The 18,980-nt window shown below is 38.3% G+C and overlaps 1 protein-coding gene across 2 annotated transcripts; it reads left to right on the forward strand.

The window, feature by feature from the left end:
• The first annotated feature begins 483 nt into the window (after nucleotides 1–483).
• capzb (capping actin protein of muscle Z-line subunit beta) lies at nucleotides 484–17,345 on the forward strand. 2 transcript variants are annotated; one of them, XM_044123180.1, is made up of 10 exons: nucleotides 507–793; nucleotides 9,111–9,200; nucleotides 10,181–10,302; nucleotides 11,720–11,833; nucleotides 11,916–12,057; nucleotides 13,107–13,223; nucleotides 13,311–13,376; nucleotides 13,846–13,922; nucleotides 14,167–14,268; nucleotides 16,402–16,488. In XM_044123180.1, the coding sequence occupies exons 1-9, from the start codon at nucleotides 791–793 to the stop codon at nucleotides 14,258–14,260; spliced, it is 825 nt and encodes a 274-aa protein (XP_043979115.1). In that variant the 5' UTR covers nucleotides 507–790; the 3' UTR covers nucleotides 14,261–14,268; nucleotides 16,402–16,488. The 2 variants fall into 2 exon arrangements, with proteins under 2 accessions (XP_043979116.1, XP_043979115.1); XM_044123181.1 differs by lacking the exon at nucleotides 14,167–14,268 and having other exon boundaries at nucleotides 484–793; nucleotides 16,402–17,345.
• Nucleotides 17,346–18,980: the final 1,635 nt, after the last annotated feature.

Genomic DNA, 18,980 nt, shown 5'->3' on the forward strand with positions numbered 1-18,980 from the left:
AACAAATAGTAAGAATAGCAAAGAAAGATGAAGAAAATGTTATTACAATGAGATTGTGGTGTTTCCATTACCAGTAGCCATATTAGATTTTAGGGTTGCGGTGGGATAGAAGCCACAACCTCTGATTTCTCAGTAAACAGAGAACACCCCTGCTCTAGATTATCTATCACAACTTTCATCAGTTCTGTTTGTTTCGTTTCCTTACAACATGTACAGACCCGTGACATTACCATTTCAGACTGGTCCTGCAGCTATGCTTATGGCATTTTAGTACTGCACTTGTAGTACTTTCAGAACCCAGACTTTTGAAAAAGTTTTCTGATTCTGTCAGGTGGAACATTTATATTGAAAAGCATCCTGTCACTCTTTTTGTTCCCAATTTAAACATACTCCAGGAACTGTTTTGTCACAATTTTGTGTAACCGTCTTTCTGCCGCCCTCTGCGTCCGCATATTTGTCGCTCGTCGGCTCTCTTTCCATACTTGGCAATGCCTTTCTTGCTCCTTCGCTATTGGTTGCAAAGGAGCAGAGCTCCGAGTGACCCGGAGGTAGAAGCGAGGCCTGCTGTTTTCTCACCGCAGCCTCCTTCCTGTAGCCCGGTTGAGGAAGTGAATTTCGCTGACAGGGCTGGGTTCAGTGAGGGAGAGGCGAATAAAACATCTTCCACTGAGGGAACTAAAACAAATAAAGCGAAAAGAATAAAAGTCGAGTGGAGCCCGGTGCATAACCACAGCGAAGATAAGGTGTACAGCCGTTGGTGAAACCGTTCCTCGCAGAGACCTTCGCAGACATGGTAAGGGCCGTGCTAACGCTACCGGGAAGCGGGGAAGGGGCGAGAGGCTTCTGGTTGGAGTGCCGAGGCTCTCCGGGCAACTGGATGTGCTGGCTGGTAACCCGAGAGGACCGGAGAGCATAACTCAACGAGGCATCTTAACTGTGACCGATAAGGAGCAGTTAGCTTTGTGGCTAATCTAGCTTCTGTTTCTTCCTGCTAGTTAGCCAGCTGCTAACAGCCAAGCTACATGCCCCGTAGGCACAGAGTTAGCACAGGATGTTTTGGATTTGACACAAGTTTGCTAACGGCTGCGGAGGAGATTCCTAATATAGCTCTCATACAATCCCTCCAGCCTTTAACGCAGACTTAAATAGCCGAGCGTCGGTTTGCCTGCTGCTAAAATAAAACTGCTGGCTCTTCCTTTTCTTAACCATGACTAGCTGGCAGCTCTCTCTGCTAGGTTTCACTGGCTTAAGAGTTTCACCATTACTTTGTTTGTGTTTCTCTGTAGTAATGCCGCTCATTTTAAAACATGTCACCAGTCAGTCGACACGTTTTGTATCTTATCAAGTGGGTACATTGATGTTCCACCAATTTTACGAACAAGATTAGCCAGGAAAGCGTAAAATGACAGCTTAGATCATAGCAAGGCGCAATATTGTGAGAGTCTGATTGTATACAAATATTAGGTCAGAATTTAAATTATGAGTTTCAAGAAAGTAGGCTTGTAAATATGATTTTGTGCTGACATGAAGGATAATTCAGACAGACTCTTGATGACAGACATTACCAGCAACTTCTTATTGTACTACAGCAGCACTGTGCTTTGTCAAATCTAACTGCTGGCCTGTTGTAAATAAACAATATTAGTAATATTAGGTTACATTATTTAAGTCAATACCCATAAATCGATTAAAAGTCAACCCTGAACTATAAATTCTAGACTTTCCCATTGAATATTGTGTTATATAAAAAAGAAAAAGAAAAGAAACAATTGGTCTCTTGGATTTATTGAGAATCTGATCAAAGAGATGAATCAAAATTCAGTTATAATTATAAGGATAATTATATTTATCAATGTACCTGATGAGATCTAAGCAAATGGAACATCAAGTAAAGACTAACAAACTAATTTTAATGAGAAATTTAAACTATTTACCGTTTTTCCTTTTGTAAACGTGTAAAAACTGCATCAGTCATTCTACTAGAGATTAGAGTTTGTCCGTTTTCCTTGGACTGTTTCACATGAAGGCAATTAAAAGCTTAAAACTCAGATTTAAAAATATATATCCATTAAATGAACTCACAATTTTTGATCTATACCTACAACTCTGTCAGTGACTTTTACTTTTACATGTTTTTTTTAAATACAAATCAAAGAAGGTCATGGACATAAACACATCTACTAATAGCCTGCAGTACATGTTTTTTCTTTATGTATAAAAATCTTTGGGGGCAATTAATAAATAACCTATTACCCAGGATTGTGTATCTGTTAATTTATTGTATTTTATGACCATTAAGTCATAGAAAATAGACTTAAATTCAAAATTTAATTTAGTAGTATATTTTTTTCAAATGTATTTGATACTATATTTATGTCTATTGATTTGTTTCAAACTGTACAAAAAGAAAAAGTTGGTCCATCTTGTATTTCCCGATTTAAAAGGCTAGCTGTTCTGTAATTTTTACCCAGTGGTACTTTGTTTTTCTGTCGGGTCTTTCTAAATAAGACGTTAACTAAAAACTCACTCTTTGTCAGAATTCCAGACAATGCTTTTATTTTTAGGACATAGGACTTTAAATAGACCACATTCATCCACAGTGCTGTGGTGTGGTTCACATCAGCGATATGTAAAATAAAAAGTTTTCCATATGCGTGTTAACATACTGGCTTTTTTTACTCAGTACTTTTTTTATTTAGCATCATTTAATTCTGTTTACTAACTGGGTTGTTTTCTTTAAAATTCTCAATGAAGGAAGTTTTGGTAGTTGTAAACATCTAATCTGCTGTAATCCATCTTTTTTTTTTTTTGTCCTTCATGTTAAACCCACTTGGTTTATGTAGAAGTAAGCCATAAACTAAACACTCCTGTGTGTAAGAGGAGAACAGCAGCTGGAGTTTCTCCGGTGTCGCCCTCTCTCCTTGGTCTCACCTCATCCATCCTGCTCCGCCCTGACCTCAGGGGGTTGTCTGCTGGTCTGAGCAGTGTTTACACCAGAAAAGCACTGCTGAGGAATGCAGCTGCTGTCTGAAACAGGCTGTCTCATCAGGTGAAAGAGATTTTGGAGAAGATGGGCAGCAGGTGACCTTAGAGAAGAGGCATTGCATGGGAACCTGTTGAACTCGGGGTTAGGCTTAAGAGAGTGTTTATATACTCCATCATGGATTCCTTTCTTGGATTAGATTATAGTGCCGGATTATGTTAGCTTTTAACACTTCAGGTAGACTAAGATTGACCTGCTTTGTTTACAAGTACAGAAGGTGAAATAAACATGTGTAGTGGTGATTGTTGATTAATGCAAAGTTTTATAAATGGATCCTGTTCCTCACATGTGACTATTTCTGTTGCTTCAACTTAAAATTGATCAATTTCACCTCAACTGAAATTTCACAAAAGACTCTCTGGTCTTTTGTGAAGACCAGAGGGACAATTTTGCTCAAGTCAAATTTTATTCCAGTATTAACTTTGACACCACAGGAAAGTGTTTGTCGCACAGAGTGCAAGCCCGAAAGTCGTCTTAAAAAACAAGTTTTGTTCTGTGTGCTGTTCCAGTTTGGAGTGCATCCTCCCACACATTCCTCACAGTTTCATGCCCTGGCTGGTCCACTCGGCCCTCCGATCTCATGACCCGCTGCTCGCTGTGTGTTTGGGGAGAGAAAGCTCCCCTGGGGTTTAGTTTAGTCCTACATATGCTGTGTGCTTTGTAGCAGTCACTAAGGACTTGATTCAGCTGTAGCTTATTTGCTTGCCTTTTTACATTTCTCATTTCATGAAGCTGCTGCAGGAGATAAAGGCCGTCACTGTAGATAAGGAAATTGCTGATGCACAGAAGGTAAAAAGGTTTAGTCTGGCTGCTTTAAGCTGTTTTATGGTTAGCAAAGCAGATGTAACTGACAAGTTACATACAAAAGTCACCTCTGATTTCTTTACTGTCAGGCTGCCACAACTTGCTGGTTTTTCCAACTCCAGGTTCTCTGAAGGTCTTCCTTTTTATACTCTGACCACTTTTTAAAACTCATTTCAGTCTGGCTTTTTAAGTTAAGCTACTTGACTCTGATCTACCAGTCATTCAGACAAATAAGGTTCTAAAATTAAAGGATTTCTTAAAGGCATAACATTCATATAATGTTCATAAAGTTATTTTGACCTAAAGCATCATCTTTAATGATTTATTTATTTTCAAACACCTAAACTATGTGTACTGACATAGTTGGGTACAAGAGCTGGTTAAGAGTTTTAGCAAGAATTATATTAATTTTAAGATTTTTAAATCTGTTTTTAATTCTCACACAAAGCTACACAACTGTGTCTCCTCATACAATTGAATTGTTTCATTTATTTATTTTTGTGCATTTCTATGCTGGTCCGTCAGTTTATAACCTCTAGAAAGCATTTGCGTTATAGTTATCAGCATAAAAAGTGCTTGAAAATTACAGGTAATGCACAGAACCTGCAGAAATAATCAGTTTTAAGGAAAAACCTTGAAAGACCCTCAGAAAGCTTGGAGAAGTATTGATCAAACCACTTTAAAGGATCAGAAGTAATCTGACCGCTGTCAAAGGAAGCATGAAGAAATTATAAGTGGTTTTAATGTTTTGGTTTCTGTTCATCGGGTCAGTCAACGTTTTTCCTCCTCTCTCTCTTTTGTCAATGTATTATTGCGTGTTTGCTGCTTAACCTTCAGTCTTTTTGCTCTGTCTCTTGTTCAGAGTCCTTTCCTGCTGCATTATCAATATCCAGACACTGTATAGAAGCAGTCCTGTTTAAACACTTTTAGATTCGCCACCATTGCCAATTTGTCTTCCATATCCGTCAAAAGATAACAAGATGATTGATGACTGTTGAACAAGCACTTTATCAGTGTGAATTTATAACTTCCTGCCTGTTTCATATATTCCAAACAGGTTATTTTATGCTATTAGTTGCCTATCTCGGTGGGAAAAATGGGTTAACTTAATAAGTAGAGGAAAGGCGATGAACCCCAGTTTAATACGTGCTTTTACATATGTAGAGCAGTTTGTTGAAAGTGTGAAACATGTTGTAGCCACACCCTGTCGGTGAGCTCTCAGCAGCTTAATTTACGTTCTGGCTCATGATAAACAGTGGGTCAGCAGAGCAGCTGAGGTTTCCACAGTGCGCATCGCTTTCTCACCTAAACTAATGTCCTTAGACTCGCAATAAAAAGGTTATTCAAAAGTTAGATATAGCCTTTTGTTGGACTATATATTGTCTTCCCAGATGATTTAATCAGTATCTCATCTGCATTATAAATTGGCAATCAGCAGTAATAATGCATTTCTGGTTCGTTTGAGATGTAGTGCTTTTGTGCAAACCTGTTGTATTTTTTGTGAACTTCTTTTTGTGTTTGACCTCAGAACATTTTCCTCTTCCTCTGCTTGTTCATGCCTGAGCAGTGCAGGGGGTCCCAGCCTGGGTCCTCGGGGCCCACTGCCCTGTCTGCTTCACTCCATCAGTCTCAGATGATTGCATTGCCTCCTCTGCATCCTGTCAGGTTTTACAGAAGCCTGTTCACCATCCATTCATTTACATCATGTGGGTGGCAGCAGGGGAATGCCTAAAACATGCAGGACATGTCCTGAGGACCAGCATAATGAGACGTCTGCAATGCTCCGTGCAAACTAAAGAGTGCATAATTCAGAAGTTCCTGGGTGATTTCCCATCTTATGCTTTTGTAAAACGTTGACCTACACATAGAAAATGTGATATAAGAAAAGCTTTAACATAAAACATAAACATATTCAAATTTGGTTTTACTAGCCTTCCTGCTGTGAGCAGGCATTAAATATTTACCTTAAGGATTGAGGCATCCTCGTCTCTCTGTGGAGGAACATTTGCTGTAGAAATATGGAGTTCCTTAATGGTCAAAATTATTCCAGAGTTGAGTTTTGAACATTGTTGACAGTCTCGTATCGGCACAGCTGTCATTACAGAAACAACCTCCTCTGTGTGTCGTCGTCTCCAGAATCTGGGTTCCTTTCTGAGTCTAAGATTTTCACAAACTGTGGCAGCATTTCCTAATCCTGCCTGCTCCATAATCAAAGTATAAAAACAGCAACCTTGCTGGAATACGTCCAGCCTTCCTGTTACCTGTTGAAACTCACTGAGTTACAGAGACGTGTCTCAACATGTTGCAGAGATTTGCTTCCTTTTAAATGTCTCTTGCATCTTTGTGCTTTCTTAGACTTTCTTATAATAAAACTCTCTGTAATAAAAATGGACGTCTTCCACACTGGCAATTACTCATGCCTGTGTTGGTGATCCTTGTCTGTGATTCATTTACTGGAAAAATATTGGACTTTCAGTTACTGACTGACCAGTAAAGCTAATAATTGATTCTAGTGAAGGACTAATTTTTCCCTCACACATCCCTACCAAATAGCACAAAAGATTAAACATCTAATGGCCTATTTCTGCTAGAATTTTGACATAAAAGCATTGTTGTGATTTGTGTTTATTTTGTAACTTAATAACTTTGACATGTTTGCTGCTGGGCTGCACAGTGGCACAGTTGGTAGAGCTGTTGCCTTGCAGCAAGAAGGTCTTGGGTTCGATTCCCGGCCCGGGGTCTTTCTGCATGGAGTTTGCATGTTCTCCCTGTGCATGCGTGGGTTCTCTCCGGGTTCTCCGGCTTCCTCCCACAGTCCAAAAACATGACTGTCAGGTTAATTGGTTTCTCTAAATTCTCCCTAGGTGTGAATGTGTGTGCGCATGGTTGTTTGTCTTGTATGTTTCTGTGTTGCCCTGCGACAGACTGGCGACCTGTCCAGGGTGAACCCCGCCTCTCGCCCGGAACGCAGCTGGAGATAGACACCAGCAACCCTCCAGACCCCATTAGGGAAGAAGGGTGTAAGAAAATGGATGGATGGATGGATGTTTGCTGCTCCTTCTGTTGTTTACCAAACGCTCACATGGGAAGTCATGAGGCTCCTCAGGCTGAACTTGAGATGTGAAGTCTGTTACCAATCGCCAAGTACAAGAGAGATTTCCTGCAAGGCATAAAGATTTCCTGCGCAGTCATATTGTGCATTTAATGTACAGCATGTTGCAAGACTGGTTATGACATGCATTGTTTTTATTTGTGCAGCTGACAGACTATAGAGCTTTAAATACAAAGCAATTCAAAGTATACTAAAGGATATTAAAGAGAGAGTGACTCATACGTCTGTAGGCTTTTAATTGCTGCGTATTGCATCTTTATGAAATTATTTAATTTCCTTGAAGAATAAAGTCTTTACCATAACGATAGTGCTATCTGTAATGCAGAAAACATTTATCTGATTAATTTTAACACGTGACATAGTTTGATCTATCAATGTTGTGCATTGAAACAAAACTTTGTCTTAAACATAAATTATGCTTATTATTTAGAGGGAAAATGTTAGTTTTTTTGCGCTAAACACAAAAACATAAAATTATTACATATGTTAAGCAACAAAATATAGAATAAACCCCCATCTGTATGACACTGATGTTTGAGAGTCACTTAAAAATCTCAGTACAGCTCCTGTATCTCCAGAAGAAGTAGAGCTCCTGGACGACACAAGCTAACGCTATCTGGTTAAATTGTCTGAATAAAATATCCCTGTGTTTTGTTTTGGTTTTTTTTCTCAGTTCTCTTGTGTCCTTGTACTGCCACTGTTTCGATCCTAATCGTTTGCCACACTGCATTCCTAGCGCTGACGTAAACTTCCTGGGACGTCCACTCGTGTGAAGATTCAGTGACTGTTTTAATATTTTCCACTGATATTTTCTGCAGTGAAATATCGAATTGGATCTCCTTGTAAAGGGCGATTGTAACCTTCCCAGTTTGATGTTTGTTTGAATTTTTTTTTTGGAACAAGAGCTTCTGTGTGGTAACTGCTGCAATTGCGTTACCGTATCGGCGTCTTGTTTCACACACACACAAATGTTCCTGCTAAGTCTGAGCTCCTGATTTTATTGAAGTTCTCACACATGCTGATGATTGGTTGTTGTGTGGTTTAGGTTGGCAGTAGCTGGCTGCCATTTGGTGTTGTGGCCTGTGAAAGTGGACTTCTGCATTTCGGCTTAGTTTGTCTAAACGTCATAAAAATTTATGTGTTTATGATTTGAGTTTGTACACATTAAACCCCTAATGCAGAGAGGCGTAACGTGATGTTGTAGAATGAGGTTCTGCAGTGTTAAATGGCACATTCAGTCACAGTTGTTGATATTGACAATCTGGCTCTCCACCCAGGGCAGAGTGGTCAGGGGGTAACACAAGCAGTCAGTCAGTTTTAGTCTTAATGGTGAACACTCTTCTATTGGTGGTTTGGTATTCTTGGGTTTTCCTTAGGAATGTGACTCCAAATTATTTGTGGAAAATTTGCCTGTTTGCAGATTTTTTTTTATTTTTTCATACAGCATATCTAAAACAAAGCCAGGAGCTTCTGATTGGCTGTAACCCAATGAGCAGAAATAAGGAAGACTGTAGATGTTGGCTTCTGCTGTAGTCCTAATTCTGTTTCTGCTGTGCGTATTTATGCATATTATGGTGTATTTGGTGTGTGAACTATTAAAATAGGTTGTTCTAAGCATTTTAAGCTCCTCAAACCACCATCATACCAAAATTACTCCAAGAGTCCACCGACAGCTTTTCTACAAAATAACTGAACGTATCGCCTGCTCCTGACATTTTTATCATTTGCAAAAGCTTAAACAGCAATATGTCGACTGGTTAAATCTGGACTAAATTCTGCATTAATTTGTAGATCAAGACATTTTTTGGCTTTGAGAGCCTTTTATTTTTGATCACATGGTGCATCATTACTCTACTATTCTCCAATGATAAAAACCATCGAGCTTGAAAGGTTTTACTTTCTGACATAAAAAAATACTTGTTTTTACCGCCACATTTTAATTCCTTAATTTTTGCACGCTTGCAAGCATCTGTAATTAATTAGCTGTAGTTGTTGTGCGTTTTAGAAGCTTTATTTTCTGGGATAATGTTACAAGTAGATTCTCTGATATCCAGAAACCCTGTTTGTTTTTTTTGTTTTTTTTAAAGAAATGCTGTGTTACTCTCATCAATCAGTATTGAGTTTTAACTGTTTGACGTCTCTGTGTTTCAGAACGATCAACAGTTGGACTGTGCTCTGGACCTGATGAGGCGTCTGCCTCCTCAGCAGATCGAGAAGAACCTCAGCGACCTCATTGACCTGGTCAGTACTTTCCTTTGGTTACCGTAAGTCTTTGCAGGAATTTACTGTATGCCTTTAAATTCCCAGTATTTTATTTATTCCATGCAAGGATGATCATTTCTGCTCATTAACATGATTTCTCGATGACTGGTTTTACTTTAGCGGCTAATATAGCAGTAATTTAGATTTTCTTTGTTGATTTTAACTTCCGTTAAAATCATCGACTTCTGTTAAATTACCTTAAACACTTTTCCTCCAGGTTTTCCATCCATTTGTTTTTAGCCGGATCCTCCCTCCTCCCCTCTAACCTGTCACCCCATGAACACCTGCTCTTTTCATACCAAGCGACTACTATGTCCGGTTATTAGTGATCATTATCACAGCTGTCAATCACCTCCGCTGCCAACTTCTTCTTGGCTCTGCCACCGCTGAAACTTTATCTTGCCAGCTAAAATCTCTTCTCCTGTTCCTGTTTTGTCCCACATCTCTCATCTTTTCCCCTCTGATCCTGCATTTCTGTACTCTCCACTCTATATTCCCAGTTCAGACTCACTTCTGTGCTCTTGGCCAGTCTGGGCTGCCAGGTGCATTTATGTGGGAGAGTGTCTGTTTGTGGGTATGGGGGCTTTTGCAGGATAACAGGGCTGCCTTTGTGTCTGTGCTCTGATGCAAGAGCGTGAAGGAGGGGGGACTCCATGTCAGTCTGTGAGAACTAATTTGTACCCCTTTATCCTTTAGATATTATATTTCCCAATTATATTTTATTCTACCTCATCTGGGTGAAGCTGGAATGTGACTAGAGCTTAAAAGTATCAAATAATCCAAACTCCATGTTTTGCTTTTCTGTTTTTCTTCCCTGAGAAAATCCTTTAAAGTTGCCATCAGTACCAGAGTCTCAACTTAAGCGTCACTGTATGCACATCATCAGTTATCTGAGGAGTCTAGCTGTTTATTTGAACTGAATGCAGTTTTGATTAGAGCCGTTGTCTGTTTGGGTGCAGGTGCCCAGTCTGTGCGAGGACCTCCTCTCCTCAGTGGACCAGCCCCTGAAGATCGCCCGTGACAAAGTGGTGGGGAAAGACTACCTGCTCTGTGATTACAATCGAGACGGCGACTCCTACAGGTGCAGTACATAATTTAAATGAATTACCTGAGACGGAAAATGTATCCGAACATTATGTGGTATGGCGTGACAATACCGCCTGATATGAAACTCCACAATATTTGAAACGTCAGTCTGAATGTGGTCAGGCCTGGTGATGTGAGCTGTGTTCCCGTTTCCTGGGAATTGGGAACTCTGAGCAGCCAGACTTGATAACAACGTTCTAGTTATGAAGTTGGAATTTCAACATGGCGACGCCCATAAACATTGTTTATAAAAACTTGTACAAACATAATTTTAAGCTCTGCTTTCCATAAGTAAACAGCACTTTTAAATTGTTCAATCTAGAGTTACAGGGGCTACATGCAACTTTGAAAGGTTTGGAAAGGTTTTCCTTTTGTGTGATAACCAGAAGAAATGTCTTCCACATTTTTAGATGATTGTCTGGTAGCATTTTAGATGCTCTGTAGACAAGGAAACTGTGATAAAATCCCACAGTGACATGACAATAGTTTGTAAAGAGGCTTTATCTTAATAAGAGTGATGCGTAAAGCTCCTGTAGTTCCCACTCTACAATTGCAAATATTTTAGTTTTCTTATATTATATTATATTATATTATATTATATTATATTATATTATATTATATTATATTATATTATATTATATTATATTATGAATGTGTCCTGTATTCTTTCTTCGAATGAAGATAAAGTGGATTTTCTGTTCTACATAATCCAACAGCCTGAGCGTCGCATTAGCATGTAGAGTGTGACTTCAGGGCTCTTGGAACATTTTAGCAAACAATTATTGCATCAGTTAGAATAGTACTTGTTCAGAGCTTTTTTTTATTTTCTAAAACGCAGGCATGGCGATCACAAGCATGAGTACAACCAAGCATTTAAGTACAAGTGATATTTGTTTTTTGATTGCCATGTTCGGATGCACCCTATTTTTTATACCTTATAAAATTAACACAAAATAAATCCGCTCCAAACCAAAAATTATCTCTAGCTAACTCTGTCTCTGTGCCTCCTTCAAATTGAAGAAAAAAATGGCAGAAAGTATTTCCCCCGTCATGACTTGTTTAATGATTAGCATTGTTAGCAACCAAGCCTAAAGAGGAACAGAGATTTGGTGCAGCAGAGTGAACTGCTAGGCAGTAGTTCCTTTTCCTGTTGCAGCAGAGCAAAGCACAGCAGCAGCAGCTACATTAGCATGGCTAAAAATAGCCTGGATTCCTCTTTGCATAGCATATTTTTGTCCTTGCTGCTCCTGCAGCAGCAATCGACTGGAGATGTTTTATTTTCCCCTACAGTTCTATAAATTCATCTGCAAGCCTTTTTACGCGGCCGTAGTCTCACCTTTAACTTGGTATTTAGAAATTTGAAGTCTGTTTTGAGACTTAACACTGAATTAGTGTAATTTCTCTATCATCAGATCCCCGTGGAGTAATAAGTATGAACCTCCCATTGAAGATGGTGCAATGCCTTCAGCTCGGTTGAGGAAACTTGAAGTGGAAGCAAACAACGCCTTCGATCAGTACAGGGACCTGTGAGTGTGGAACTGGAGGTTTGTACTTACAGATCAGTGCTGCCCTCTTGTGACTGTGGCATTATCTACCTGTAATGTTCAGGTACTTTGAGGGTGGCGTGTCCTCTGTGTATCTCTGGGACTTGGATCATGGCTTTGCAGGAGTTATTCTCATCAAAAAGGCCGGCGATGGATCCAAGAAGATTAAAGGATGCTGGGACTCCATTCATGTGGTGGAGGTGCAGGTGAGCTAACGCTAACATTTTCAAACTTTGCTTATATATGCAGTTAAATTGGCTTCATTTTCCCCCATAAAATGAGGTTTTGGAAGTATATTTTTGCCAAAATCCAGGTATCTGCTAAAATTATTTGAACTCTTTTTCATAATCAGCTTAAAAGCATTTAAGCTGGGCTCTTATTGTCCAGTCCTGATTGATATGATTATCTGGTATATGTTAAACCTTTTAAAGAAACAACTAATTGGAAGTTTTTGGCTGATTTCTAACCTTGTTTTCTGGCTCTACAGACTGAAATCAAGTTTTGCCATTGAGTTATTTATGTTCTCACGCCTAATTTAAATAGTAATGGCTGAGATGCTCAAGCATCTGACAGAAAACATGGAAAAGGAAACAACTGAGATCATTATTGCTATTAGGTTTGGGTGTTTTGATTGACAAATGTATCATGATATAAGCATTTCATATCAGTCTATTTATAATTATTTAATTTTTTTTGTTATAAACATCTGAATTACTGCCAAGCTGGTGGCATAACCTCTGGTTTTATTCACAGTTTTCACTTCATGCCATTGTTTTTTTTTAGGTTTTTTTTTTTACTTTAAGCAGTTAAGAAGCACAGTGGAAAAACTTTAAACTGCTGCTGTGCCAGTTACTCAACAGGCTGTTGAACTCAAAGAATTAGTGAGTTGCTAGGTAACCAAAGAGTGATTGAGTCAGTTGATTCCACCATCTTTGCTTAGGTGGCTCTAAGAGGTTGAGCAACTAAAATCTTTCCTCTGCCTAGATTTCCCAGAATGCAGTGCGGTGCTAGATCATAGTTCAGTGAATATTTTATATATTGAAAATTCTATCAAATGTTTTTATTAATATTGATCACTTGTCTACCCCTATCTGTGTTCTTATTGATTTATTGTCCAGTCCTGATTGATATGATTATCTGGTTTCCTATTGAACCTTTCTAAGGATTTATTTTTACGTCCACCAGCAGCAGTGAATGTTTGGAAAGTTGGTTGCCGCCATGTTTTCTAACGACCTGCTGTTCATCCTGCGAGCAGGAGAAGTCTAGCGGTCGCACTGCTCACTACAAACTCACCTCCACCGTCATGCTGTGGCTCCAGACAACCAAGACCGGCTCTGGCACCATGAACCTGGGAGGCAGCCTCACAAGACAGGTACAATGCTGCTCAGTGGAGGAGCACTGCTGACTGTTTATCCATCCAAGACCAGGAATAAAAACGCTTTTTAAATCTTTTTCACAGATGGAGAAAGACGAGACGGTCGGAGAGTCCTCACCTCATATCGCGAACATCGGCCGCCTTGTTGAAGTCAGTGCAACCCATTTATTTTTCTTTTAAACTCTCTACTTTGAAAGATCATTTGTGTTTGTCAGATTTTCTAAACTTGCTTGAGAGAGATGCAACAATGTTTGTCAATAAGAAACTAAAGTTCAAAGACAATAATAAGAGGAGAGAGATTTATGAAATAAAAAAACACTCCATGTGTTTGATCTAGTTGGGAACAGGATGGAGCTGTACAGTAAAATAACAAGGATTTAATCAAAACACTGAGATTGTTCAGGGTTAATAAAGATTTGTTATGTTACCAAAATGGCATAAAATACAGTTTTACAAGCCATGCATTTTAAAAACTGAAAATACCTTTTGCAGAAAATCTTTGCCACTTGGAGATTTCTTACGTTATGCTACACATTTGTCACACCTTCACCTGAGAACATATTGTCCAGTTAAACCAAATAAAGCCTTTTTAAAAATGGTAATAATTATGTTGTTACAGGACATGGAGAACAAGATTCGCTCCACACTGAATGAAATCTACTTTGGGAAGACCAAGGATATCGTTAACGGCCTAAGGTACGGCAACTCGTTAGAGTGGTCCTCGCAATGTTTATTTATACGATTTTCCAGATCCTTCACTCAGCAGCTTATTGAATCTCCCCCACAGTGAGTTAACCTCTGAGCTGCTGAACTCCTGTCTCTCTCTCTCTCTCTGTGTTCATTTATCATATTTCTGTCTCTTCCATCAGACCTGGTTCTGTTTTCACGTCTCTCATGTGTCACCTCTCTCTCCTCCTGCTGCCTCTCCTCTTTGCTCCAGATCTATCGAGTCTTTGCCCGATAATCAAAAGTACCGGCAGCTCCAGAGGGAGCTGTCGCAGGTCCTCACTCAGCGTCAGATCTTCATTGACTAGGGTCAGAGGTACATCTGGCATGGACGAGTGTTTCTGTGTGAAAATAACCTCAAGCCTGAGCTGAAGTCGCAGCGGTCCAAACAATCAGTTAGAAAACTGACACACCTTTCCCCCAGGATGTTGCAAGAATAAACATCAGAGAAAAAACAGACTTACACTTACTTGAGTAATTTTGAAAAAAATATTTACTTTTAGGAGTATTTTTTACCACAATGCACTATTTACTTTTACTTGAGTAATTTTATTATGATGTATTGCTAAATACCATTGAAAGAAAAACGAACACGTTTTAACAAAAACTTCACCAGACAAACACACACCTGCACGTTTTGTTATTTTCTTAAGTTTTATATTGAAAAACTTTTTCTGTTGTTGTTGTTTTCTTTACGCAATTACAATTTTGTTCTATTTTAAATTTACGTACTTACGTTTAGCCGTTTTTTCTGCAGATTAAGAGACATAAACTTCAACTTAAAACACTTTTGGAAATTAATTTCCACTTGGGAGAATGGTGTCTTCAGTTAGAAGCTTTTTCAGATTCGCTGTAATACAGACTGCTACAGTAGATTTTTCCTGCCAACACCCGTCACCATCTTTAAGGAATCTGAATTAATGAGATCCAACAACATTTAATTTCCCTTTGGGATCAATAAAGTATTTTTGAATTGAATTTAAATTAACTTCATATTTTGGTCCGTCTGATTAGTAATTTTTAAATATTAATTTGAAAAGTTACTCGGTAATTGAGTTGCCTGTAATGAATACATTTTACACTTGGATGGTTGCTTTTTACTTTTACTTTGGTAAAAATATGTTGAAGTAGTTCTACTCTTACTTGAGTAATATTTTTAGGACTTCTGCAAAGAACAGTCTACAAAATCAGACTTCATATTCATCTGTGGAAGAGAATCTATTTAATTAAGCATCTCTTTTTTACTCTCTGGCTCTAGGACAGACTTGCATGTCCAGCATTCAGTTAGAAACATTTGTGAGGCATGTTGTGAAGGTTTGTTTACCTTTATGTTAACTCACTAACCAGGTTGGATGTTTTTAATTTACTATCCTCTGTGGTTTATCAGCTTGTTGTCCTGACGAGGTTGTTTTTTTTTAATCACAGTGAACAAACCCGACCTTTATGACCCGAAGTTTGAGACGCTGAAATTAAAGAATCGCAACAAGGAACTTTAAAATTTACAAATAATGAAGGTCAAATTTTACACACAGGTTTGCCTGCGACCTGTTTACTCCAACTAACAGTTTTAAGCTTTCACAGTATTGTTTGTTTGCAGTGTGAACTGTTGGGGTCACATGTTTACATACACTCCTGGATAATATCTTCATGTTTGTCAGCTATAGTTGATGCATTTTAACGCTTCTTTTTACAGATATGTAAAGTTTTGATCTCATGTGAAGAAAATTCACAACAAATTCAATATTTTGAATCCAAAAGAGATGCACCGATCTGATATTAATATACATGAGTCCTAGCATCTAAACTAAATCTAGATCAGGTGTGAAGAATAAGTGCAGATCTATTCAGTCTAATTCTACACTTTGTGCTCTGAGCGACATCGTGCTTTATTATTTATTTTACAATATATTTATAGATTCTGTTCACAGTTCATTTTTATACGTTTGGCCCAAATAGACACCCGTCGCTGTTGGCTGTTTTTCTCCTGAACAAACTAAAACTGTTTTGACATGTTTGAGCTTGTGAAGCCATTGGTGTATTTCAGTGTGCTGTACTGATGCAGAGTTGTCAAATAAATTAGTAATTCAGTACATTTCTGTCTGTGTTTAAGAAAAGAAAAGTCAATTTATCACCGTTTTTCTTTATCGGATCGGTATCGACCGATACCAAACATCATTTATCTGAATCGGTATCAGAAGTGAAAAAAGTTTGAAATTCAGTGAACTTGTGTCGTCATTCTTTTAAAGTTTGAATCAAATTAAAGCGAAAACTTTGATATTCCTGCCTGTCAGAGATTCTCTGCACGTCCCAATCCTCCCTCTGGATGAGTGATTAATCATAATTAACAGATTTTCTCTGACCTGTCGGGATGAGCGTGTCCCTCTCATATTTAGTTGTGATGTTTGAGCTCTGACTTTCTCTCCCCCTCTCTCTCTCTCTCTCTGCACAGGAGCGTTCAGAGTCAGGCTGACAAGCTACAGAAGGAGGCTCTGAAGGCCGACTTAGTGAAGGCCCTCAAAAACAAACATAACGGCTAGAGAAGCTGCTGTCGGTTCTCCTCTTCTCCCTCTCCCTCTCTCCACCTCATTTCTGCCATCTTTTCTTTCTGTCTCTCCCTCCGTACCTGTTTCAGTGCTGCACTCTTTTTATTTGTTGAAAACAAAAAGGAAAAAAATGCTTTGCTTTGTATGTTTTTTTTTTTTTTTTTGTTTTCCTCCGTCTTGCGTCTCATCTGCCATTAAGCCATTCAGTCTCGCTCTGTTTCTCTCCCATGTTGTTGATAGTATTACCACCGTTAATGATAATCCTACAGTGTGAGAATCCTTGTAGTAATTATCCCTGGTTCAAAGAAAACTGGAGCGACTCTGGACTCGGACACAGACTGAGCTGTAGTTGCTGTAGGCTTGGCGGTGGTTTTGTTTTACTCATCGGATTTATCTCCTGCTCCTATGTTGTTCACGACTCCCTCCCCAATATATTTGTATAGAATATAACTGTCCACATATATCTATCGGCCTTCCAAGGGATGTAAACATGAGGGCGTCCTTTCTTTCTGCACAACCAGGTTTTGACTTTGTTTTCCTCTTTCTGCATGCATGTGAGCCTTTTTTGGAGCATGGGGATGGACCGTTATAATCACCCTGGACACAACATCCCACCCCAAACATGCACACAGAGAAACATCACAGTTACTTCCCCCTCTGTTCTTCTTCTCTCTCTTCATCTTCTGGTTTTTGTTGGGGGGTCACAGTTTGTCTTTGTGTCTCAGAGGAAACATTTGTTTCCATTTTGGAGGGGAATCTTTTGTTCTTTTTTTTTTTGTTTTGTCTTTTGTAAAGCTTATGATTCATATTGTATTAGAGCCTCCAGCAACAATAAAAACTGTAAAAGCTACGCTTTGCTCCTGTTTTCATTTGGTGTCACACCTACAGCAGGAAGTGGACGTATTGGACTCTTCATAGCTAATATATGAACACTCTTCAAACTGTTGTGCAACTGAAACATGTTGGAAACACTATACAGTTACACACTTTTTAAACATACTCTGAATTAGTGCTAGATGTTAAAAGCTTCTTTAAGTGCTGTTGAAAAGTATTTCTCTTCTCGCATATATTGTTTTTTCCCTTTTTTTGGTCCCGTGTGTAAAATATAATTTCAATCTTTGATAAATGACAAAATTAACTGCAAAAGCTGACTCCAATTTCACACCCAGGCCTCATTAGAATGAAGTTATTGGTATTAAAATTTTTATGGAAGCTGAATTTGAGGATTCAATAAGTAATAATTATCATTAATGGCTAAAACAAACACTTCTCTGAAGTGGAAAGTGACATAATTACTGATATAAAAATTGTATTCTAAATAAAATTCACTAGTGAATTTGTTCCTCTCATCTACTGCAAAGATTAGACCTGACATGTTGTATTGAATTTAGTTAAAAGTACAGGCATACATTTTGTAATCTCTAAAATTATTTTTTTTTATGTTCTTGGGTTCCCTGAAAGATTTAGTTTGATGCATCTTCAAAGATTCAGTCTAGTAAAGTGACTTCAGAGTTCAATATTTAGAAGAGTCATGATCTTCTGTACTGGCAGACGCTTGTGGTTTCTGGTTGTGCCGCTGTCATTTGCCCACTAGGTGTCAATGTTGTCAAGTTATGTCGGACCGGATGTAAATATTTGACTGCTCTTGTTACTCTGCCCTACAAATGCGTTCGTATGAAAGTCACAGATGTCTGTTGTATGTAATTTATATCAAAAATATTTTCACCTTTTGCGTCAGGACTCATTTTCTCATGCAGAACACTCAGAGGAAACAGTTTAAATAACTATAATGGATAAATAAGCCATAAAGAAATTATACCAGAAATATACAGAATCATTCATAGCTTAGCGGCTTCCAATTAGTGTGTTTTTCTAGATATTAAAACATCAAGTATGGATAATTTTGGCCATTTGGGAGAACAATGGAATATTAAAATTGTTAATAATAAAATGTATTAGTATTGGCAATACTAAAATTGGAAATAAATTCCAACCATCCACCCAAAAGTAATTCTCCAAGCGTGACGCATTGAAGGAAATCTCAGACATTTAGTTGTTTTTATGTTAATATTTTCTTAGATGCTTTAACATTGTCTCCCAAGAGGCTCTAACTTCAGGTAAATGTTTTAAAGCTAATGGCCTAACTTTTCTCTAGAGCGGATTAAACTTAATTTGAATGTAACTCTCCACCTGTCTAACAACATGCTGTGGTCATTCTTTATTAGGTTTTTATTTGATTAAAAAACGGGATTTAATCCAGATAAAATCTTTTCTCCCAAAACACATGTACCTCTCATAAGTTTACATAACGCAACTAATCTGAAATATATCTCTTTTTAAAGCACTGATGTTATTTACTCCTTGTTTCAGATCTCTGCGCTATTTGTGCCTATTGTATATTTTTATTTATTTAAACAAGATAAATTCCCATTGAGATATGTACAGAAATTTTTTTTTTCCAAGTCCTGGTCAAGAGGCAGCAACA

The sequence above is a fragment of the Gambusia affinis genome, linkage group LG07 (assembly GCF_019740435.1).
Source record: "Gambusia affinis linkage group LG07, SWU_Gaff_1.0, whole genome shotgun sequence".
NCBI classification, from domain to species: Eukaryota; Metazoa; Chordata; class Actinopteri; order Cyprinodontiformes; family Poeciliidae; genus Gambusia; species Gambusia affinis.

Excerpts from the sequence above, each read along its gene's own strand:
- capzb (XM_044123180.1), top strand. Across the intron at positions 9,201-10,180 it reads TCAGCGACCTCATTGACCTG|GTGCCCAGTCTGTGCGAGGA; the intron begins GTCAGTACTTTC and ends GTTTGGGTGCAG. Across the intron at positions 12,058-13,106 it reads TTCATGTGGTGGAGGTGCAG|GAGAAGTCTAGCGGTCGCAC; the intron begins GTGAGCTAACGC and ends TCCTGCGAGCAG.